Source organism: Struthio camelus, chromosome 7 (assembly GCF_040807025.1).
Source record: "Struthio camelus isolate bStrCam1 chromosome 7, bStrCam1.hap1, whole genome shotgun sequence".
Taxonomy (NCBI): domain Eukaryota; kingdom Metazoa; phylum Chordata; class Aves; order Struthioniformes; family Struthionidae; genus Struthio; species Struthio camelus.
In genome coordinates, this window is record NC_090948.1 from 20,657,198 (window position 1) to 20,679,122 (window position 21,925).

Consider the following 21,925-nt stretch of genomic DNA (forward strand, 5'->3'; position numbering starts at 1 on the left):
TAAGAAGGGTATGGACTAATTGGAGATAAAACAGAGGAGAGCAGCAACAGTGATCAAGGTTCTAGAATAGCAGACCTATGAGAAAAGATGGGGAAAAAATGGAAGACTAGGGGAAGACATACTGCTCTTCAAATATATAAAAGGCTGCTCCAAAAATGAGGGAAATAACTTTTTTTTCACCATGTCTCCTGTAGATGGGATGAGAAATGAGTTTCAACTTCAATACGGAAGACTTTGTTAGACATTAGGAAAACACTTTACGAGCATAAATGTTAGAAGAGAGTTCTCGGGAGGGTTTGCAGTCATCACCGTCTGTGAGACAGAGACGTCCATTAGGATTCATAGACGTTAGCGATTCTGCCTAAAAACAGGCAGCGTTAATAGATATCCACTCAGGCTCTCTTCTAGCTCGATTCTGTATAATCCTGGGAAAGACCAGATGATCATGGCTGTTTGGGGTGCAAAGGCCCAGATCTATTGCACGTTGTGTGAAGTATCTTTCTGCTCTGTCAACAGTCAGCTCACTGTTAACCTTCTGCATCAACTCACATTTCCTACTGAGTCCTCATGTTGATGTCCCCCTCTCACTTCTTTACCATCTGGGCACTTTCAGTTTTATTCCTTGTGAACTGCTCATTCTATAGTTTTGACCTTTTAATAAAGGAAAGTACATGTAAAATATGGTATAAATAGAATTACTAATAAACCAGGAAAGTATTAGTGTTACTTCAGATCGGGAAAGCCCAACTGGAAGAGAGCCCAGCTGTGTTATCTGAGCGGTGATGTGGTCTAGGGAAATAGATTTGATAAAACAGGGAGAAGTTAAATGTTCTCCTGTGAATTGGCTACTTTCTGTACTGGCTTGGCTTTCCGGGTCTCTTGTGCTGTTTCTTTTCAGTTATGGTCTCTTACTCAATTGCTATAACTGTAGTTCAGCCTGGTAAGATGTATGTATATGTAAGTATATGTATGTATATATATATATGCATGTATAATATATATATAAACTGACTTCCTTGTCTTGCATAATATTTATTTGATATTTAAATATGAACAGGGAGATAGATGGATAACATTCCCTAAAATCTAGGGAAATTCCTTGTTCTCCTTTGTGAGTGTTTCTGAAAGCTTATTTTCTTAATAAGATAGTAGACAAATGGGAATCTTTTTTTGCTGTTTTTTTTTAAATAGCCTTTTTTTTCCCTCTCAAAAACATCTGTCTGTTCCCAGCAGTGTCAAGTGGAGTCGTCTGACCTTCCTCTTATTTAAATACTGTAAACTGACTCTGCTGAAAGCTGGAAGCTTTTTCATATTTCTTTTAAGAAATGATATTAGGGAATCTACATTTTGGTGTCAAAAGTGACTGTATAGTTGACTATTTACTGTCATAGTTGCTGCATGACATGAAACTTACACAGATTATACTGAGACCAAACTACAGCAGTTCTCTTCTGCAGACCACACACCAAAAGCAACTGTTTCAAGAACGTATACATAGGATATTCCATGCAAGCATATGGCAGACTATTAAGAACCTGGTCAGAAAAAACATCCAAGATTGTATACACTTTGCACGCAGCTTTACATGGGATGCATGATCTCGAGCCAAACTATGGCACACTGCAGAATGGACAGATCTGCTTTTAGTGTAAACCTTCAAAAGTAAAAAATCTTGAGCCAATTCTTCCAGAAAGGCATTGCGCAGAGTCTGCTCCAAATAGTTTGATGTCAATCATGAAATATTCCGTAAGAAGATAAAACTGCGAGTTAGATTAAAACGGTGGATTTAGTCCCCTAATAGACAAATAATAGGAATAGGTTTACCTTAGGGATTGAGAATGAGGTTGTTTGCAATGCTAAAAAATATTCTGATGTTATCTTCTTTCAGATGGTCTGTTATGCCTTTGCATCAAACCATGGCTTCAAAAATTGGCAGAGGCTGGCCTTTGAATCTGTAACGAGCATGTTGCTTTTCTAACAAAAAGTTTCCCGAATTTGGGCTACTTTGAAACTTTACAGTTTACTCAGCATCAGCTTCTTAAAATAGAAGAGCAAAAATTTATAAAGGTCTCTCCTCACTGAGCATGCTCTGTCCTTTCTGACTCATCAAAGGCGAAGGAACTGAGATCTGGGTCCCCTGTGCCTGAGCTCTTGTCTCAGCAGCAAGGAGGAAGAAGCCACTTGATTTGAATGCTGAGGAGTCAAGTGCCAGACCAGATGGAGGAGGGGGAAAGACCCAGGAGCGAGATGAAGAGACTTTAAGTTTGTGGTTGGTGGGAAAAAGAGAAAATGTGCCCTTCTTTTTTTCTTATTTTAACGCTAATGTCTCTGAAGAGTCTCGCAGTGCATCCTGAGAGCACCAGGGTATTTTCCACTTGTCTGTGTAAAATATAGTGTGGAGTTATGTAAAGAAATACCTTCAGAAAGTGTTACAGCATGTTTTAAAGGAAGATTTATGGGGAACATCCTCTTTATGAGGCTCCATGGCTTTGAGAGGTATGTGTGGAGGACAGAGGGGTTGCAGTTGAAGGACAGTGACTGATCTGATGTCTGTGGCAGCATCCCTGGCAAAATTGCAGAATTTCCTTCTGAATTTTTTGCCTGTTAATGCAAGCTGAATCGGCATAACATATCCAATACTTGATCTACAACTCACACCCTGTAGGAGGGATAGGGGACTTGCTAAATGGTTGATTGGCTTGCCAAGGTTGAGAAAGGAGGGCTGGAAAAGGATGTGGCAGGATCTGCAAGCCATGTGCAGAGATTAGTGAGGACATGCTCTCGCAAGCAATTGTAACACATCTGTGCACTGTGGTGTCTCCTACTTTAAAAAAACTTTGAGACATTTTAAGGTGTGGTTATGCTTGAATCTGATTTCCCTTGGCACTGTAAGCAAGATTATACAGCAATGATGGTTTTGTGCTGGCAAAAATTATGGGTGTATTGTATCACAGATTTCCTGGCATACAGTCTGTTCCCTTGCGGGGATTTTGGGGCAGCTTCCTTGGTGGTTCAGCCTTCTGTTTCTCAGATCAGTTGCTATCTCAGGAAGTAGTTTTTCTAAGCAATGTCAGAGCTAGTCATTATTTGCATCTTAGCATTGTGCAAGTAATCTTCCACTTCAGCCTCCTACCAGAGAAATACCAAGGAATGCAACAACAGCAGCTGCAGCATGGGTCTTGGTCTGGCCAAGCTTCTGCCAGCAGAGTGAAATATATTGCTTGCCATTAGCAATGTAAAGGCAGTGCAGAGCCACAGTGCTGGACTAAGTTAAACGGAGTCTTGCTGATGCTCAGGCACAAGGCGTGTCTCTTCTCCACTGGAGAGCAGCATCCTGTTGTGGCAGAGCGTGTGCTGGGTCCATGCAGCAGAGATAAGAACAAGTCTTGAAGAGGTGACTGCTTCAGGGGTCTTATTGCCACTGCACTACGTCTCATACAGCCTTCAACATCATCTTGTCCCATCTTGCTCCTGTTTCATGCTTGCATGGAAGACCTCAGTGCACTTGTCATATGGTTCTGATTCATGGCAACCACAGAAAGATTCACACTTGTAATTGTAGGAGAGGTTAGCTTCCAGTCTCTTCTCTGTGCCTGTGTTCTGTGGCCACAGATTAGGTACTAGTGGCTGTCCAACTTTGGCTGAGGATGTGAGTACTGCTGAGAAAATAAAGCCTATCCCCTCTAATAATTTGCCCTAAGAGCTGCAGTTCTTTGCTTGGGCCAGCTTATGAGGTGGTGGGTACTTACTGAATGATCCTGAGCAAGGCTGATCCTGTGCAGAGTATGTCTGGGGAAAAGTGCATGCTGCTTTTTTGGAACATGCATGCTTTAATTGTAGCTTTACTGGTACTGTGGTTTCTGGCCTGGACACCTTGTGTGAGCAGAATGGGCTGATGACAGGTTCCAAGGAACAGGGGAGTGAGATGCAGTAGAGAAAGAAGGTTCCACAATTATCTTTTTGCAGGCTACCTAATATTACACCCATCAATGTCAGGACTTACCCAAGCCAAGGGCAGACGGGTCCAAGCCACTTGGACAGGGAAGAGGTTGCACAGAGGGTTAATGAAGAAGCCTGCTGTCCTGGTATGTACTTATCATAATGCACCGCTCAGTGAGCTGTCACTGGAGCTGTGCTCATGTTGTGTCTGCATCTGTTCCTAAAAAAGATAGTCCAACTGTATGCCACTGGCTTCCGTTGCCCATTGAAGGTGTATGTGGGGGAAGGAAGAAGGCTGCTCGGAAGGTGTGGCCAGAGGCATGGCTCTGGGACCTGCTCCAGAGGTGGGGCAGAAATGAAATCTCAGACCAGAAAGCGTTACAAGGTCAGGCTGGGAGTTGTCATGGACGATGTGGCACAGCTCCAGAGGCTGAGCAGGTGCAGAGACAAAGAGGCTCAGGCCAGACTGAGGGAGGGGCCCAGTGTCACTGTCAGTGTGAGCGTTTTCCAGCTGTGAGGCCAGAAAATAATAAGAACTATAAATGAAAAAAGAGGTGAAAAGGACAAACTCCCTATCTGACCATATAGCAGCTTGCTGTGTCCTTAAGTCCTCGCTACGTCCTGCAGTTATTGGGGAACTGAAGACATTGTGACTACCAGTAGCCTAGTCTTTCTCTATGAGGATTTTCTTCCTTCCTCCCTCACAGTTCTCTGTGAAGCCGTAAATTCTTCCTCCTCCTGTAAGGAAGTCAAAATATCAGTGAGGGCAGGAAAGCCCTAGGAAGGAGGTCTCCTGTGAACTCTGTGGTGCCTCGTCACGACCTACGATCCTACTGGGAACGCGATTAAGTGCCTTGAAATATGGGCAAGGTGCCTTCCCCCATGTGTGATGGTCTCTGGCATCCCCCGTTGTCTTGTACCCTGATCCCTGGCTTGGGCTCTGCTTCCAGCACCCTTTGGTGCACACGCCAGGACACCAGCGTGACACCACATCCACAGCAAAGGCCATGTGGCTGCAGAGAGGTCCCTTCCCCCAGTGCTAACCACTCTGTCGGCTCTGCTTGGTTCCAGTGTGGATCTCATGGTGTGGGATGAAAGCCAAGAGAAGGATAAGCCTCCAAATTGCAGAGGGAGAGGTTCTGGCTTGGCATCAATGTTATGCTGTCACGCTATCTGTTGGATGCAAAAGCAAGGGCTGGGAAGGGCCTGAGGCAAAGACCTCATGATGTCACAACCAAGAAGAAATCTGAGGTCAAGATCTGGGTGTTAAATGATTAGAAATAGGGGAAAAAGAGAAATGGAAAATACTGGGCATCAATATAGCGATATGTTTAAAGAAGAGAAGAGACATAAGGGAGCAGGAAAGGAAAAGAATAGGTAGGCAAAAAAAATATGTAGGGTAGCCCTGGGAGACCTGAGAGCATTCTCTCCCATAAATTCTGGGGACTCATCTGTAAACCAGCAACGTTTTTTTGGAGCTGTCAGAATGCTTCTGGAAAGGGTCAACAGTTTGTTTCATCAGCCTGTAGCATTCCTAATCAAAGGGAATAGAAGGCCTGCAGCTGGCTTTTGACTATATTCAAACCAGAGTCTGAGGCTGTGGTCGTACAGAATAAAGTCTTAAAAGGCAGTATCAGCTATGACGTTCCTGCTCCAGCTCCAGACTCTGCACACCCTGCTCCCCGGGCACCTGCGGTTTGCTCCTGCTCTTTCAGGAGTGCAGGTACAACTGTTTGCCCAGCTGTCCTGTGAGTTAGATCAGGAAATTGATTTGCTGTGAAAAACAGCTCTGGGAAAAATATGAAAAAAGGTTATTTTTAATTTCTGGTTTTAAAGTCAGATTAGTTACTTGATACAATCTGGCATGGTGTCAGGGGGCAGTGTGCCAGGAGCAGGAATAGGTGGCTGACAGGCCCAAGCAGGACTACTTTAAGGTGCCTTTGCTACCAGCCTTGTTACAAAACTGTAATATGAATCTTTCCACAGATGTTGAAATAACCATGAGGCAGTGGTGTCGTGGATAACCACACTGCTTCTCTGCTTTTACTACATCATAATAATACCTTTTTTCCTTCATATAGGCTTTCTTGCAGGCACAAAAGAGTTGATTATATGTTTGATTAGTTATGGAATGCCAGATCAGAAAATGTAGAAGTTAGGAGCCTGAAAAACAGAAAGATGTTTTCTACAGAATGGAATCAAACATCTCTTATATAATGTATAACTTTCCCTAATGCTATAGTATTTAAAACACTGAAATCTTGAATAACCTTTCATATGCATGAGAAACTTGTACTGGTCTGACAACTTTATGATCTTAATTATATTTAGATTCTGAGAAAGGTCTATGTTTATGGAAGCTGGTTCATGTGTAAACAGTTCCAGGACTAGCTTCCTCCATTACCATTTACTTTTGTTATATTATGGTAATCCATGTCTAAAAAGAATTATGTTAGTGAGTAATACAGTTGTCTGTTATCTAATCACCTCCTTTTCCCTTTTCATGTTTTGGCCAGTTTCAAGTAAATCTGATGGTGGGATAACAGTCTTAAAGATAGCAAGTTTCCCCAGCTGTGAGGATAAGTGCAAACAATACTTTATTTTGGCTTCCTATTCTGATGACATACCCGCTTTCCCCAGGTAAATAATCGAAGAACTGAGTGCTCCTGAAGGCATGACTCCAAGGCTTCTGCCAGCAGCAGCGTTAATGGCGCTCTGTCTCCTGTGGAGTCATGACTTGTGCCTGGATTTTCCAGTATCTAATAATGTGGAGCTCACACTCTAGCCCTTTCTTTACTATAAAACCTCCCTTCTCCTTGTCTATTTTTGTGCAACCTGGAGAACTTGCTGTCTGTAAGACTGCTATCCAGTTGTCAGATTTTCTTGAAATTGGTCAGAGGGTGTAAAGCTATTGGGAAAAGGAGGCAACCAATGACAGACAAACACACACACAGGCAGAGTGATCACATAAACCTTTGTGTCAAAAGTGACAGAACTGCAGTTTTATTGCCTTATAATGGGAGGAAAGGGGGTAGAGCAGAGCGGAAGAAGTGATGCAGGGGAATTCTCTAGACCTTGCAAAGCCTGGTTTGGATAGCTCACTCCCCTGAAATATAGAAGCAGTGTTTATGGGCTGGTTAACTGTGGCAAGGGCTAGGAATCCTGTGCTATAAATGCCCAGGAAAAGTGTAGTTTGCAGCTGTGGATTGCAGGAGTGACTGCCCCAGCCATACGAGCGATACGGTGTCTTCCAGCTCTCTGCTTCTTAAAAGACCTCTAAATGCTGAGGAGTTTTTCTGTGCAGGAGAGCAGGTACTCTTTGTGCCTCAAACTTTTGGTGCTATAAAGAGGAGGGAATGTTGGCGTGTCCAGAAGAAGAGTGTGCTGGCTTTTCCCTGAATCTGTTTCCAGGGAATGAAGGAGCTAAAGGTCACCCCTCAGAATTTCTCCATCACCACAAGCCTTGGCTTGGGAATGCAGCCACAGGACTGATCCCTTTTTCTGAGCAATGTAAGCGTCGTCACTCTAAACGTCTGTTTTCTCTTTAATCTGTTGATGTTTTTCTTTGAGATTAAAGAGCCTGTTGCTGGTATTTGGCTGGATTTAATGTGGGCACAGTAGAAGAAGTCATTCTCAGTCCTTTTATGTAACTCTAGCCTAGCTCTGGGGACGATGCTGGATCAGAAGGGGCTCTGCTGGCTCTTTTTTGTAAACAGTTTCTATCCTGTGTGTTGCTTATTGTGTGCATGAGATTAGTAAAGTGAAACACTGATTAAACATTCCCTGATGGTGGTAACTGATGGGGCAATGCAATGTGTAGAAATTATTTCCTATTCTACAGAGTTTTTGGAAGCAGTCTTTCTTACTATCTTTGCTTCTCTGCCATATGCTCAGTAGCTGCCTGTCTTATAAACGTGCATTTCTATGCACAGTTGATCCATGGAAATCTCCAGGGACCGGGAGTAGCATATAGAGCACCTGTCAAGACCACAGGTGCATTTGCTTGCAAAGGCTGAAGAGAAATTGAGGAAAAGTTTCACTGTTTGGGGTCAGAACAATAGCTAATGCCCAATGAATTTTCATTTGGCAAATAGGCAGCTGCATCTCCCTGTACTTAGCATTGCTGATGTTATTGCCAGCTAAGTTAGGCAGCATTAAGGGGGTCTTTTTAAAAAAAAAAAAAAAAAAAAAAAAAAACAACCAAAGTGGTTCAGAATTTGAATAGTATGTTCAGATCACCTTGTCGAGACAACTTTTGAACAAAGCATGCGAGATTAAAAATCAAGGACCCTGCCAACTACTGACACTTTTGTTACCTGTGCTAATTTTTGCAGATTCTTAAAGGATCGTGGCTGCGCAATAGCTTCAAGGAGGTCTAAAGGTAAAATTTTGGGTGGTGCCTCTCAGATATACAATAGAAAACTTCAGAATAAGTGAGCTGTAGGTTGTGTAAGCCCTGTTCATTTTCTTCTGGGAGCTGGAGAAAATCTGGGTGTGATTCGATAGAATTAGGAGTTTATGTAAGACATGGTTCTGATTTATGCTTTGGAATAAAGCACAGGCATTTTGCTGTATTGTCTCCTGTGCACGTGGACTTCCCCACTCTCTGGCTATGCTCCAAGGTGCCAGTGCTGAGGGAACCCTCTCTTGTGCAAAACTGGAAATTTTTTAGCGTTTTGGCAAGGTAGAGAATATGAACAATTCTCTTTTACGGGCTTCTGTTTTGTGAAAATCAGTAACGTTTATAGCATTCTGTTAAAACAATGATTCGTCACTAAAATAGGTTTTATTTTTGCTAATAGCTTGTCAGAGTAGATATGGTCTGTTTCTATTTCCGGGAATCTACTGGAATAACTCCCACTGAATTGTGTGTGTACAAGATCAGACTCGCCTGGCTGTTCCAGGGTTTAGACTCCTCTTGTTTCTGTGAGGCTTCCTGGTAAGGTGATTTTATTTGAGATAGAAAACACGGTTTCCAATCATATTTCTCTTTGAATCTATTAATTCACTATGGCAAAGTTCCCTAAGTAGCCCTTGCTGTTTCCTGACCTTTGACCAAATGTTCTAATAGCTTCCCTATTAACAGTAAGCAGAGGCAGAACTTCAGATGATACTAACTTTGTAACAAGGATTGTATTTGCTTTTTTGTTTTCCCTCAGGGACTTTTCTTACTCCATTTGAATTTTATATGAGAGGAAAAAATAGTGTACAAGATGAACTGCTACGTTAATCAACAAAGAAAAATCATGACAGTAATGTACAACCAAAAATTGTTCTTAAGAGACTCTAAGATATCAAAACAGCTCTGAAATATGAAGGCCCAAACACCCATGCCTACTCATTGCAACTTTTGTAAGTTGCTGGCTTTGATCCATTCCGGGTGGAATCAGGAGCTGGAATATTCTCAGTGGTGGCTGGACAAAAGATTACCTTAGGATTATTATGATTTAATTAGGTGCCAGGCTATATGTTTAAACAATATGCACAGCAAGTTTTCTCATGTGTTAGTGTGGATGTATTGAATTTAGTAGAGCATCTCCCATTTAACCAGCTGGGAATTTAGATTCTTTTGAATTTTGAAAACTTTGAATTGGTTTTGGGTTTACTTCTGCTCTCAGTTGCTGGGAAGGTCTTAGTGATTTTACTGTTAGCTGAAGTTGTAAATAGGGGTAAGATTTGGACATAAATAGTTACTTTTGTAATCACTAAGTATGTTTTTTTTTTTTTCAGTAATGTCTAAACGGTTTTATTCTTCCACATTGTGTATGTACAGATGTAGGTCTACTGCTGCTTGGCAACCACAACCCCTTTAGAGCCAGTGAGAGGAAAATCTCTGCTTAAAAACACGCAGCTCCTGTTCTGTTTCGAGGATCTAGCTTGGACTCCTCAGACAGGTGTTGGTATTCTAGTTTCTTGTGCGAGGACAGCTGCAGCCTGAAGTGCAGGAAAATCTAGAGGGACTTAGCAGAGGTGATGTCTGTGTTGTGTGATTTTGTTGGCACTCATCCTGCAAAGGCACCGGATCAGCGTCATGTGGATGCCCCAGTGCCAGGCTGATACCAGGCATCTTCACGGCGAGTAGCCCCATGCTGAGTTTACCAGGAGCTGCCCTGCCAGCAGCTCATCTCTGGGTGCGCGGTGCTCTGAGGCAGGGAACGGGCACACACTGCGAGCAGACAAAAGGAGAACTCTTGCTTGGTGTGTTGTGGGAGAAAGTAAAGCTGTTGTTCCCTGGTTTTGAACAGCCTTATGCAAGGTCAGTTACCGGGGGAAAAAAAAAAAAAAAAGCTTCCTGTAAAGCTAAGATGGCACTCTGGTGCTGTGCCTTAATATTCATGTTTGCACCTGGCTTTAAGGCAGCTCAGACTAGGGAGATAAGGGGACGTAGCCTGTGCATGGTTTTGTAATGGTAAGGAAGAGCTCTGCATACTAAAGCAATAAAAGTTTTGCTTAAAATAAGAATATACAGCACAGAGCAGTCAAAAAAGCAAGCGTATCACAAGCAATCAACCAGATGAACTCTAACCACTTCCATGTAAACTGTCCTGGAACTGTGGCCAGTATGTCATACCAAGTTCAGAGGAAGAGACAGTGCACAAGACTTTTAGCATACTGATTCCATTAGCAAAATCTTACTTCTCTTTCCTTTTCAGCCACATTAAGTAGAATATCTGGGGGGGTTGAAGTGCTTGTACCATCAGTACTGTGGAGCATGGAGATGATTAAGAAATCTGTTCTTCAGGAGAGGAAATGAGAAGTGGTGGAGTAGGAAGATGGAGGACTTAGCTTGTTCTGGTTAGAGTGACCAGATGTTTGCTTTTTAAGGGACAGAGGGAGAACATAGTTCTTGCATCTTTTTAAGGAAGAGGGAGATGTACTGCTATCTTGGGTCAGATGAGCAGTGGAGGAGCTTGGGCTGAGATTTGTATCTTCTCCTGTCTTGATGTAATGATGGGAACAAAGTAAAAATGTCTGGCGCTGCTGCTTAAAGCATGACAATTTTGCGTCTTGGCAGCAAAACCAGAACACACAGCATCCCAGAGATTTTTGACAGGACAGCGGGGCAGGTCTACCTCTTCTAAATGGTCCCAGACAGGTGGTATAGCTGATTATCCATTTTACAGTGACCTAGCTGTTTCTACATCTGTGTTTGCTAACTCCATAGAAACATGATGAAATTGGTCATTTAGATAACTTAGCTAACTTCTTTGCTGGTTGATTCATTAGCAAACTTCTTTTGCTGTTTATGCAACACATTTTGTCACCATCTCTCTTCTCAGAGTGCTTCCTCTGTCACTGTGTTTCAGCCTGACTCCGTCCACTTCAGCAGCTCTGCAGAACGTTTCCTCTCATGCACTTCTTTCACCTCACTGGTGTTAGCCTTGTTGTTTCCACTGAGTGCAGGCCTCTTAAGACTGCCTTAATGAGAAGGCAGGAAACAAGATATTTAAGACACTGGAAACTGCCTGTTGTTTCTTCTACAGCAAAATCCCTATGGACAGCAGTGCTGGGAACAAGCTCCTTTTGTGGAATGTTTTTTGGGAGACACGTTGGTGACTTCTGTCATGAATTTGCTAGGCACAGAGTGTCACTGCCCTGTCCCTCAGGGGAGAGAGCAAAGAGGCATATTAGGCTGTCCCAGAAGCAAAAACAAACATCCAGAAATGCTCTATGAAGGTGCTTGGGTGTTGGGATATTTTCCTTGATAGGGGTGAACACAGCACAGGGAAATCAAGCGCTACATGCAGCGTATCCTAGAAGGCAGGACATCTGAACTCTACTGCTAACTAGGAGGGAAAAGCTGCAGGCTTGGTAGAAGCATGTTCTGTGATGGAGGAGAGGAGACAAAGAATCTCAAGGATAGGCTGAGGAAATTCCTCTTTCTAGAGACAGTCCTGAAGGATCAGTGGAATGTTTCTGTGCAGAAGAGGATTCCTGGCAAAGACAAACCACTGCTAGATGAAAAACACCATCCCTCAAGACTGGGCAACATCCTTCTTCCTGTTTGCCCCTGGGTGAGTCTCAGTGGGTTATGTCAACAAAGCTGAGAGCAGTCTCTTTGCCTGCCACCCTGAACTGCACATGGTGGTTTCCAAGGGAGGAAGATGTGCATGTATCAGATAGGGAGGGCTGAGGAGCTCCAGGTGGCCAGGTTCAAGCTATTTCTGTTGCCAGAACAATTCATCTAGTCTTTGGCTCAGTCACCGTATGCTCTCAAATTACTCCTGAAAAAGAAGGTGGTTGGGAGCAGCTGGTACCAATTATTCTGGCAATGGCAGCATGCTGCTGTTCCTTGCTGCTGTCCTTCCTGAGCATGCACGTACTTCTCTGGGTGGCTGTGCTGCACGGCACCTGAGCAGTAACATCAGTGCTTTCAGGGAGTGTCAGACTGACTGCGTGTTCATTGCATGCTCTGTGTGTGTGTGTGTTTATGTGTGTTTGTATGTGTGTGTGCAATAAATCCAGTTTTCCACAACAGCTCTGGACATGCTGCTCCTGTGCAGATAGGCTATGCTGTTAAAGTGCAGCTGATGCAGTCGTGTGAAGAAGGACAGCTGCATGTTTCACTGGATGTGGTTCACTGGAGGGGGCTAAGAGCTGGCTGGGCACTGCTGTGCTATGCGGCAATGTAAAGGACCATCACCCCCTCTCCCCCAAGACGGGAATAGCAAGGAAACTGAGGACTGGTTAGCTGCACTTTAGGAAAAAGGCCCAAGACTGGCATATGACTTTGTGGACTTTAGGGTTTAATTGAATTGATGACCCCTAAGTAACATGCACAAAAAAGCTCAAATGTTCTGCTGCATTTCTGTCCTCAACACTGGGGATGCCAGAGGCCATGACAGAGATTTAAATGTATCTCGAGAAAAGTGATAGGCTAAAATTTAAGAACAGGAGGGTGGAAGGTAGGGAGAAAGATATGTGGCCACATATGCAGTTTTGCTATTATTTTTAACACCAAGATTTTACAGTGAAGGAGGAAAACCAAATTCTTGCAACTATATCCCATATGGAGTTACTGTCAAACTGTTTATCATGCAAAACTTTTTTCTTCCACTTTAAATGCTATGGGTACAGCTGTTTAAACAGAGTCTAGCTTTCTGAACAACAGTAAAATCTTCATTCTGTTAATTACATTAACTTAGAGTGGGTTTAATTATTTTTTTGAAAACTTAAAAAAAAAAAAAACAGGAAAACTGAATATTGAAATTTGTCCAGTTAAAAGCAAAACTCTGAAATACCTTTCTTTTTAAATTTAAGTCCCGGAATTATTTAGTGTCAACGTCTCACACTTTTATGTATTATATTTCCTCTTCCTTTCTCCTTCCATATTAGGCAATAGGAAGTTCTCTTCCTATGATTTACCATGATGTAACACCTCATAGCCCTTTTTTTTCACTTTTTCCTACACATCTCAAGACCGGATTCTTCTTCAGTTCTCTATTTTTGTTCTTGCACACAGAGGGAACTGAAACTTTCTGCAACTATTGCATAATGTGGCTGGCAGCCATTAGGTGCTATCAGCTGTCTCGAAGATCTGATTTGGAGTTCTGTGGTGAGGAGATAAAATCTGCTAGGATTCTAGTCTCACTTACACTGGTGGAAATTAGAAGTAATTCTACTGAAATGAAGGAATTATGCCCGCCATCTAAATGTGAGGAAAATTCAATCTATTAATTTCCAAGGGACTGTTCCCTCTAATAAGTTTCGACTTGATCTAGTGCCTGTTGTAAACAAGGAAGATGCACTTTGTTTGACTATAGCTAGATTCCCGACATTAGCTGAATTTAGCTGCTATATATCCACCCCAGGGCAAACATCTAATTTCTCTACTGATGGAATGGGAGGCACTCCAGACAGCTAAGGCCTCTGCTGGCATGTTCACAAAGCACGGATAAGTCAGCTCATTCACGCTCTTCCCTTTCCTATGACTCTGTTGGCACTCCTGTTCTGTCATTAAAATTACAAAATCTCCCTTCTGGAGGAAAAAAAAAAAAAAGACTTTGGAGCTTTGCAGTCCTTTCCTGTGCCATGTAACACAACCCCCTCCAAAGCACTCTCAGCACTTCCAAGCTCTGATCCTGGACCTGTTTCACCATCCAGATGACCTGCTCATCTTTTACTCCTCCTGGCAAGGTAACTACCCATCTTCACCCTTTAGGCACCTCACATAGACACTGAGCCTCTCTAGGACACACTGAAGTCTAATCAGACTAGCGCATGTAGTACCAACACATTTAGGTTGCTGAAAAGTCTGCCTTATTATAGACTAAGCCTGATGGTGTCTGCAGTTACAGTGGACATAATGCTCTGTATACTATTCCAGTGCACTGATGAACAGGGCTTTAAGGTCCTGAGATCTCTTAGGTAGCTGAAAGGTGCCAGACACCAGGATGCTCAAGGCAGTCTTCATACTCAGCTTAGGGAAGGTGGCCACGTAGATATATGGCAAGCTTTCCCATGGGACATCAAATTGCTATTGTCTGATGTTAAGGCAAAGCTAGGTAATGTCCATCAGTGAACCTGATGTACTGGAATCTGGTGGGTTTGTACTGTGGTGGCTGCACAAACTCCTGTTTCTGTTTAGTCAATACTTCCAATGTGAAAATACAGGCCTACTTTGGGTGTCTGTTGGGACTTCCCTATCCTGTATCTGCCTCCTTCTCAGCTTCGTTTCTGGTCAGATCCTTTCCTACTTCAACTTAGGTTCCTACTTGCTTCCCTTATGTAATTAGCTATGATTTCTAACTGTGCCCCTATCATGTATTTAAAGTTCTTCCTAACCATTAGAACTGTCTCCCTACAGTCTTAAGCTAATCTATCCTGTATCTGCTACATGATAATATAACCTTGGACACCCAGAAAGAAACCTGCTGTCTCTCTCAGCTGCTGTCACCAGTGCTGCTAATCCAAAGGTGAGGCGAGCATGCGTTAGATTGGCATTGTTGTATTAGTGGAAGTATTAGCATCCATGATGCCTTGTCATGTTTGTTGGCTTCATTGCTTTCTGTAGTCTGGCATAACTAGAAATAACAGACATTCAGACTCATATTCCAGATCCTGGTAGTGTTTTAGCTATAGGCTGGCAATCCTCTAGCACTGTCTTCTTCCCTACATTTTTCTGTTGTTGTGGCAGATCCTGTTTGGTTCATTTATATTTAAGTGGGCTTTCTGTTATATATTTTTCATATTTCTTTTTCTTTTCCTCTGCACTTGAGAATATAGCATGGCTGGCTGCTGGTGTAGGGAAAGGTGTCAAAGAGCAAGTGCTCAGTTTAGATTACAAAGCTCCCCTCCAACCTGGTGAGACAATTAGTGTCCAGGAACGTAGAATCAAATGACCCAAATAAGTGACTCCCCTCTAGCAGATTAGATTCCTGTCTAGGGTCATACTCCAAAGGCTGTTTAGAACCCAAAGATATACCAGAAACAAACTGATCCATCAGTGCCATCTGATAGCTGATGATGGTCATCTTCAGGACACAGAGGGTTAGATCAAGGAGTATTTACATCAGTGGCATCTTAGTGATATGATCAATGCACCAACAATCTCATCAAACCCCTGATGTGACAGGGGTCCCACCAGTAATAGTGGACATGCAGGATGCATGGGCATGTGAGATTTAGAGAACATGATGCTTCTTTCTCATTAGCCTCCTTCATTGTTTTGTTCCCCTAGGCTATCGCACAATGGCAAGTCATTTGCTTTGATTACCCATTCAGAAAGTGGCCAGGATTTGTTCATGGTATTCCAATAAATATCAATGCTGTACTAAAGTCCATGTATTCTTATATGCATATAATTTACATTATGTTATCCCCACACATAAGCTGCTTAGTCAGACCTGGCTGGGCTTTGCTGTTCCAGAGGGAGTATTTTGACTAAAGAGACTGTCATTGTAGACTTACCTTTAACGCAGGTAATGGGCTTCAGTGTATTAAATAACATAAGACAGCATTAAGAACAGCTTAAGACATAATATACATCACAGCATAAGGAAAACTTTGAGAGAAATTGTAGATAGTTTAAGTTTGGCTTAATCATGCTAACATGGAAGAAGTTGTGTGGAAAACTTCAAAAGGGAAAAGGTACAGTTATAAGGAATTAATGGGACTTTGCTCAGGTCAGCTTGAGCTCAAACACGCAATAGATCTTTTTGCTTGCTTTATTTACAAAATGATGCCCTTGAGCTAGTGATAGAGGTACTTATTTGTCTTGTTTAGATTAAGACACTTAGTATTATTTATATCAAATTACCTTACTTAGATTAAGAATTTATTTTAATGATAAGGTATTTTAAAAAGGGTTTCTACTGGTACTGAGGACATATTTTGAAACATGTTTTGAAAGATAGTGCCTAAAGTTATGTGTTTAGGGAAGGCTCTGTTTCCTAAGAGATTGACCATCTGTTACTGATCTTCAAGAGCAAACTTACATTTTAAATCTAAGATTAGTTATTTCATTTATTTGCTTTCTCATTTATTATCCACATAATCATAAATTTAATATTGCTGCCAAGTATGAACTCCGCATACCTTGTCTCACTTAAACTGCATTGTTCTTAGTTCACTCATTGTGTCACCTTGTTAATACTTCCACATATCCAGGCTTGCTTAGTGAATGGGCAGAGGAATGGAATGAATAGCTGGGAGCAGAGGAAGGTGGCAGTAACTTCTGAGGCTGTGTCTCTTGCTAGCAGAATAATGATCTATAGTAGGCATGTGGTGTGTGGGCTGTTCAAGTACTACCCTGTGGGGATGGCAGCTGAGGTATGGCACATCAGGTGTTATGTCTTAGAAGAGTAGGTAGACATCTTCTTGGCTGCCTGCAATGTCCCAACAGTGGAGAAGTAGTTAATTATAGTGATGGAGAAATTCATTACAATGATTCAGAAAGCACTGAAGTCACAAAGATCACAACAATTATGTTAAAATTATTTTTTGAAGACTTATTCCAGGAAATAACTGATTTTAGACAAGTCACAGTTAGAATAATTCTTCTGGTAATGGTCTGGCTGTATTTTGTAGCTAAATACCAAGAAAGGGGTAAAGAAGCAAAGCTGTCATGGCTGAGGTCAAAGGACTCTGGTTAGCACAAAATGTTAATGTGTCGTTCTTGTAACGATGAGATCATAACTCCTAACACTTCCAGGGATTTAATAATTCAGTTAGAGTTAAGAAATGCATTTAGGACCTGATAGGGTAACAGAGAAGGACTTCCATTTAAAGAAATAAACCGAATGTTTGTGGCATTGTTACAATAAGGACAAGACAGGAAAGAAAATTCCTGAGAAGATCCTTAGCATGACAGCAGAATAAAGGAAACAGATGCACAGAGCTCTTTTAGATCATATATCTAAGCTAGCTGAATACAGACCCCATCTTGATGAATGTAGAGTTTTCCCTAGAAATGAAATCCAAGGCATTTCAATACCCAACAATTTTGTACAGACCCCAACTCCAAGGGGCTCCCTGCGGAGTGATATTTAGAGATACATGAAAATGTGCCAGAATAGGTTACGGTCTAGATGTGACAGTGAGCTTGGTCATGTGTAAAACACCTTTGCGCTTACAAAAGGTGCCTGCCTAGGGGTCAAGGAAATTCATTTCAGCCATTATATTATTTTTCTGCCAACTATTCGTGGAACTAAGAACTAACTACCTACATACGTTCTACTTCCTTTGCTAAGGTGGTAACAAATACACCTTCTCCAGAATTATAGCTATACTTAAAAATAAGGCCCAATGGAAATGTGGTAATCCTCAAATTTTAAATAGATGCACAAAACCTGACTGACTGCAGCATCTAAAATGACACAGGGAGTGAGGTCAGCCATTAAGAACACATCAACGTTTTTGCAAAGTACAGTATAGAGTTAAAATACAGTATGGAAGTAAGTTGCAATTGTTAGAATAAATCAACAATTTATACAGCCATGCTATACTGTTTCTTCTTCCCATATAACTTGCGAATACCCTAATGCTAAAAACATATGAGAGTTCTTGCTCATCTTCACTTAATTATTGACATAAGTCACATTCTCTATGTCCAGAAGATTTATCAGCACTGGATCCTAACTAATAGCTTGAAGTTTTCTGAGCATAACATTTTTAAAAAGAGTCCTAGGCTAGACTTTCAAAAGTATTTATGCCCCTAAATATACACAGGGGAGAGTTAGAAGCTCCTACTTGTTTAATTCTGGACTGAAAAGTACACAGAAAGCACACAGAAGTGTCTGCATCTAAAAATATACTCCTACTGTGTGGAATAATTAGTACATTTCAAAGATGGATAATATAATTCAAGGGTAACTGAATTAGTATGTTTAACCATGATAATGTGAACATTCAGAAGAGTAGGAAAAAAATGACAAGAAGTGCTGAAGATGTGCCCTTTGATTAAAAAGCTGAACAAACTGGTCCTGTGTAGCCTAAAGACGCAGAAATGATGAGGTGGAAAGCATGGTAACAGTGTTCTTACATGTTAAAGGCTGTTGTAAAAAGAAAGGGAGCAATCTGTTCTTCATGTCGTGGTGGGTGTGACAAGATGCAAAGGGCTGAAAGTACACCAAAGATTCGATTAGATAGTAAGACAAACTTTTTAACAATAAGGACCGTGAAACATTAGTATCTGTTTTGGAGTCTCCATCTCTGGAGAGGGAACAGAATCATCTTTCTCCTGCTTCAGGGCAAGGGACTTGAGTAATGACCTTTCCAAGTCCCTTCCTGCTTTAGGAGTCTAGGAAAGTAATAAGTAGCTTTTAAAGCGGAAGGACTGTGTGAATCTCTTTTAAAGTGGTTGGAATTTCCAGCTCTTTCTTGCTAACTAGGAACTATTTGTAAAGTTTATTGTTCAACAGGCAAAATTCTTGGATTTCGCCTTAGCTGGAAGACTTAATTTCCTGTTTGATATCATAAACGGTATTGTATTCTCAGAGAAGAATGTCCCAGATGCTTTATTAGGAAAAAGAGCAAAAACAAACAAAAAACCCAAAGGACAGTGTAGTTTGACAAAGTGAAAAACCTGATAGTGAAACAGTGCCTTCCCAGCAAGTTATTTGCTCTTGCTACTTCCTGTAACCTCACCCAAATTAATTAGTCACATAGAAGAATTTAAGTACTTAATATCAGCAGTAGATGCCAGTGTCTAAAAGCAAGTTCTCACACTGCTGAGCTGCTAAGCTTGTGTGCTTTAGGTGGGTTCACAAACTGGACAATTCCTTGGCTGCCTTACCTATGGCATGTGGTCCACTAGACAAGTAATATAAACAATGCAGTAGTTTAGGCATCTCCTGTAACGGAGAAAATCAGTTTCAAATTCACACACCAGCAAATATTTAATTACACATAATGGAACAGCTTCGACAAGAGTGATCAGGAAAGAGATGTCCTTAAATAGCCCGGAGTTAAGACATGCTTCTGGGAGGTGGACGACTTATGTGCAGTCTTCTGCTCCAAACCAGAGAAGGGAATTCCAGCCCTGTTCTGCCACGTTTCACATGAATGTTCAAAGCTACTGGGCCAATAAATATGGGGTTAGAGTGGAAGAAGGAAGAGCATCATCTGACTTGCATTTCTGGATTTGATAATGTGGCAAAACTAGAGAGATAGGCATCATCCATTTTTAGGTTATGCTGTTAGAGCCAGGAAGGCTGTTTTAGCATTTTTAGATTTTAAAAGTCTCATTTTGCTTTTTGGCTCTGTCACAGATTCCTGCTGTAGCCTTATGTATAATTAGATTGTCAGTAAATTTGCCCAGATTTGTTAAGTGGAAGTTGTTTCTAATCTTGTCTAGTGAGTACAAGCTAATGAATGATTAGATCCTCAGGTGGAATACTGCCTAGAAAAGAAAAAACTTTCTTTTTGCTTTCTAGTGATATTTAGTTTGCCCTTTCGATTCCAATTGCAAACTTGAATCCAAGCAGAGCAGTATTTCACGTGAAGTCCTGTTTTCAGCTAGACAGCTTCCAAAACTTTCTTTCCTCTGTCGAAATATTTTGGACCTCGTTGCTGCCCAAACGGAATGTATTGATTTAATTTGAGCAACAGTATTTTCAGTCACATTTGGAAGAACCATTCCCTCCATTTGTTTAAAAAAATGAATATATAGCTATATTTCTTTGGAATAGGTCCATGGCTGAGAAAAGAAGGTAGGAAAACAGTGTTTCCTTCTGAGAAATGTTTTTGCACATTCTATTGGTAGTTGGTTTGGACAAGTTAGGGGATGTTGAAAACTACATTTCCTGCACAGTCGATATATTTTATAGTGATGTATTTAGGGATGCTGTTGGGGGAGGGAGGAGGAAGTTGGTTTCTGAAAGACTTTTCTTCGACTCTGGCCCTTACAGAGAACTCAGCCTTTGTCTTGTATCCAGCTCCAGAAGTCCAGTTAATGAATTTGCTCCTGTCTCTCTCAATTTACAAATAAAAGGAAAGCCTAAGAAGTTGCACTGACAGCAGGTTAACAGACCATTACAATTGTAAAGGTAGGCAAGAATGAGAAGATAGATAACCCCACAAATTTTATATGCATCTCCTCAGCTCTACCCTACAGTGTGTATTTCCTAAGGCCATCAGGTAAAGGTAGCACTATCCTGCAGTTCATAGACATCGAGTCCCAAGTATAACTTCTGCCTGGTAGTAGAGTCAGTCCTCAGGAAGACTTGGCAGCACCTGTTAGTGTAACTGTTCAACAAATCATTTAAGAAAATACTTAAGTGCTTCCTAAGAAGGTGCTTAAGAGTACCTGCCCCTGTAATATTTTACTATTTAAATTATACAGAGTAGCGTTACTCATTACTTACAACATCTTTATAGGGTGCTCTTTGGAAGTTCCTCATGCTAACCCCCCTGCTGTCAGGGAAAGGCTTTTGCATGTTGTAGGGAGACCTGAATAAAGCTCTCTTTTTCAGTAAAGACACCCTGGTAATGGAGCTGTGTACCTCGTGCAGCTAGTTGCTGACTTGCTGCTTGCTAAAGATACATAAATAGAGCCAAAAACCCCATAATATATACTTTGTAAACTCTGTTTCATGTTAGGAGATTGTGTATTTTCAAGCACTCGTGATTGTTCCAATTTTCTGATTGAAGCAACAGCCATGGACTTTATAATCGTAAAAAAAATCTTGGCAGTAAGCTCCCTGAGGTTGTTATTCCCAACATTTCTTTAGCTAGAACGGAAGAGAACACTACATTTAATGTGTAGTTATTTAGAATGATAGGCTGGTTAATAAGCCTGGAAGAGAAAGAAGACAAGACTGTTTACACTAACACATAGCAATTAAGGGTATTATTCATAAGCCAGTTTCTCCAGAAAGCCTCTAAATTGTCACCGCCCACCCTTTCTCCTCCTCCATCTTCCCCAGTTGCTTTTTTACTTTATTCTAGTAATAGAAAGATTGCCCTTTAGAGAACCAAATTTCAGAACAGCTGTCTGGTCTTCCCTGGACTTTTTCAGCCATTGTAAATGCCTACTTTTTTTTTTTTGGTACCATGGCAGTCACATAAGTAATGATCAAATGAATGTCTAAGTCACAACTGTTTTGTTTTATATGCAAACATTTATTAAGACTTTATTGCAATGTGTATTGATGCTGGCACAGGTAATGTTGCACGTACTTCAGTAACAATGCCAATTCCAGATTTTGGAGGGTTCAGTTTGCAGCCTGAGTGCTTTGTTATGACAGAAGTTTTTCCATGTGCTATTAAACTGAAAACTAGTGATGCCAAATCATTGGCTGTGCAGCTGCAGAGCTTGGCATTGCAGCGTGGGACTTTTTTCTTGAGCTGCTTAATCCTAGGGCTAGTTAAAGGGAATCAGACTGTGCTCATCCTCAAATCAGAAGAGCATTATAAAAGCCATTGCATGTCATTTTATGACATTACGGATGTCCTTTTAGGTTCCAGTTTTGGTAGGCTGATACAACAAATCTAGTGGAATACAACTCTGGGAATCATATGTAAAATTGGAGTTAGATTTCCTGCC

At 41.5% G+C, this 21,925-nt stretch overlaps 1 protein-coding gene across 3 annotated transcripts in view; it reads left to right on the top strand.

Annotated features, from left to right (window-relative positions):
* Window positions 1–2,281: 2,281 nt before the first annotated feature.
* Window positions 2,282–21,925, top strand: part of LOC138067808 (uncharacterized) — a 39,028-nt gene continuing 19,384 nt past the window's right edge. Inside the window, exons 1-2 of one of the 3 annotated variants that reach the window (XM_068950123.1) lie at window positions 2,282–2,496; window positions 8,274–8,320. In XM_068950123.1, the coding sequence (XP_068806224.1) occupies window positions 2,456–2,496; window positions 8,274–8,320 (88 nt within the window). In that variant the 5' untranslated portion in view covers window positions 2,282–2,455. The other 2 variants (XM_068950121.1, XM_068950122.1) reach the window with 2 other exon arrangements.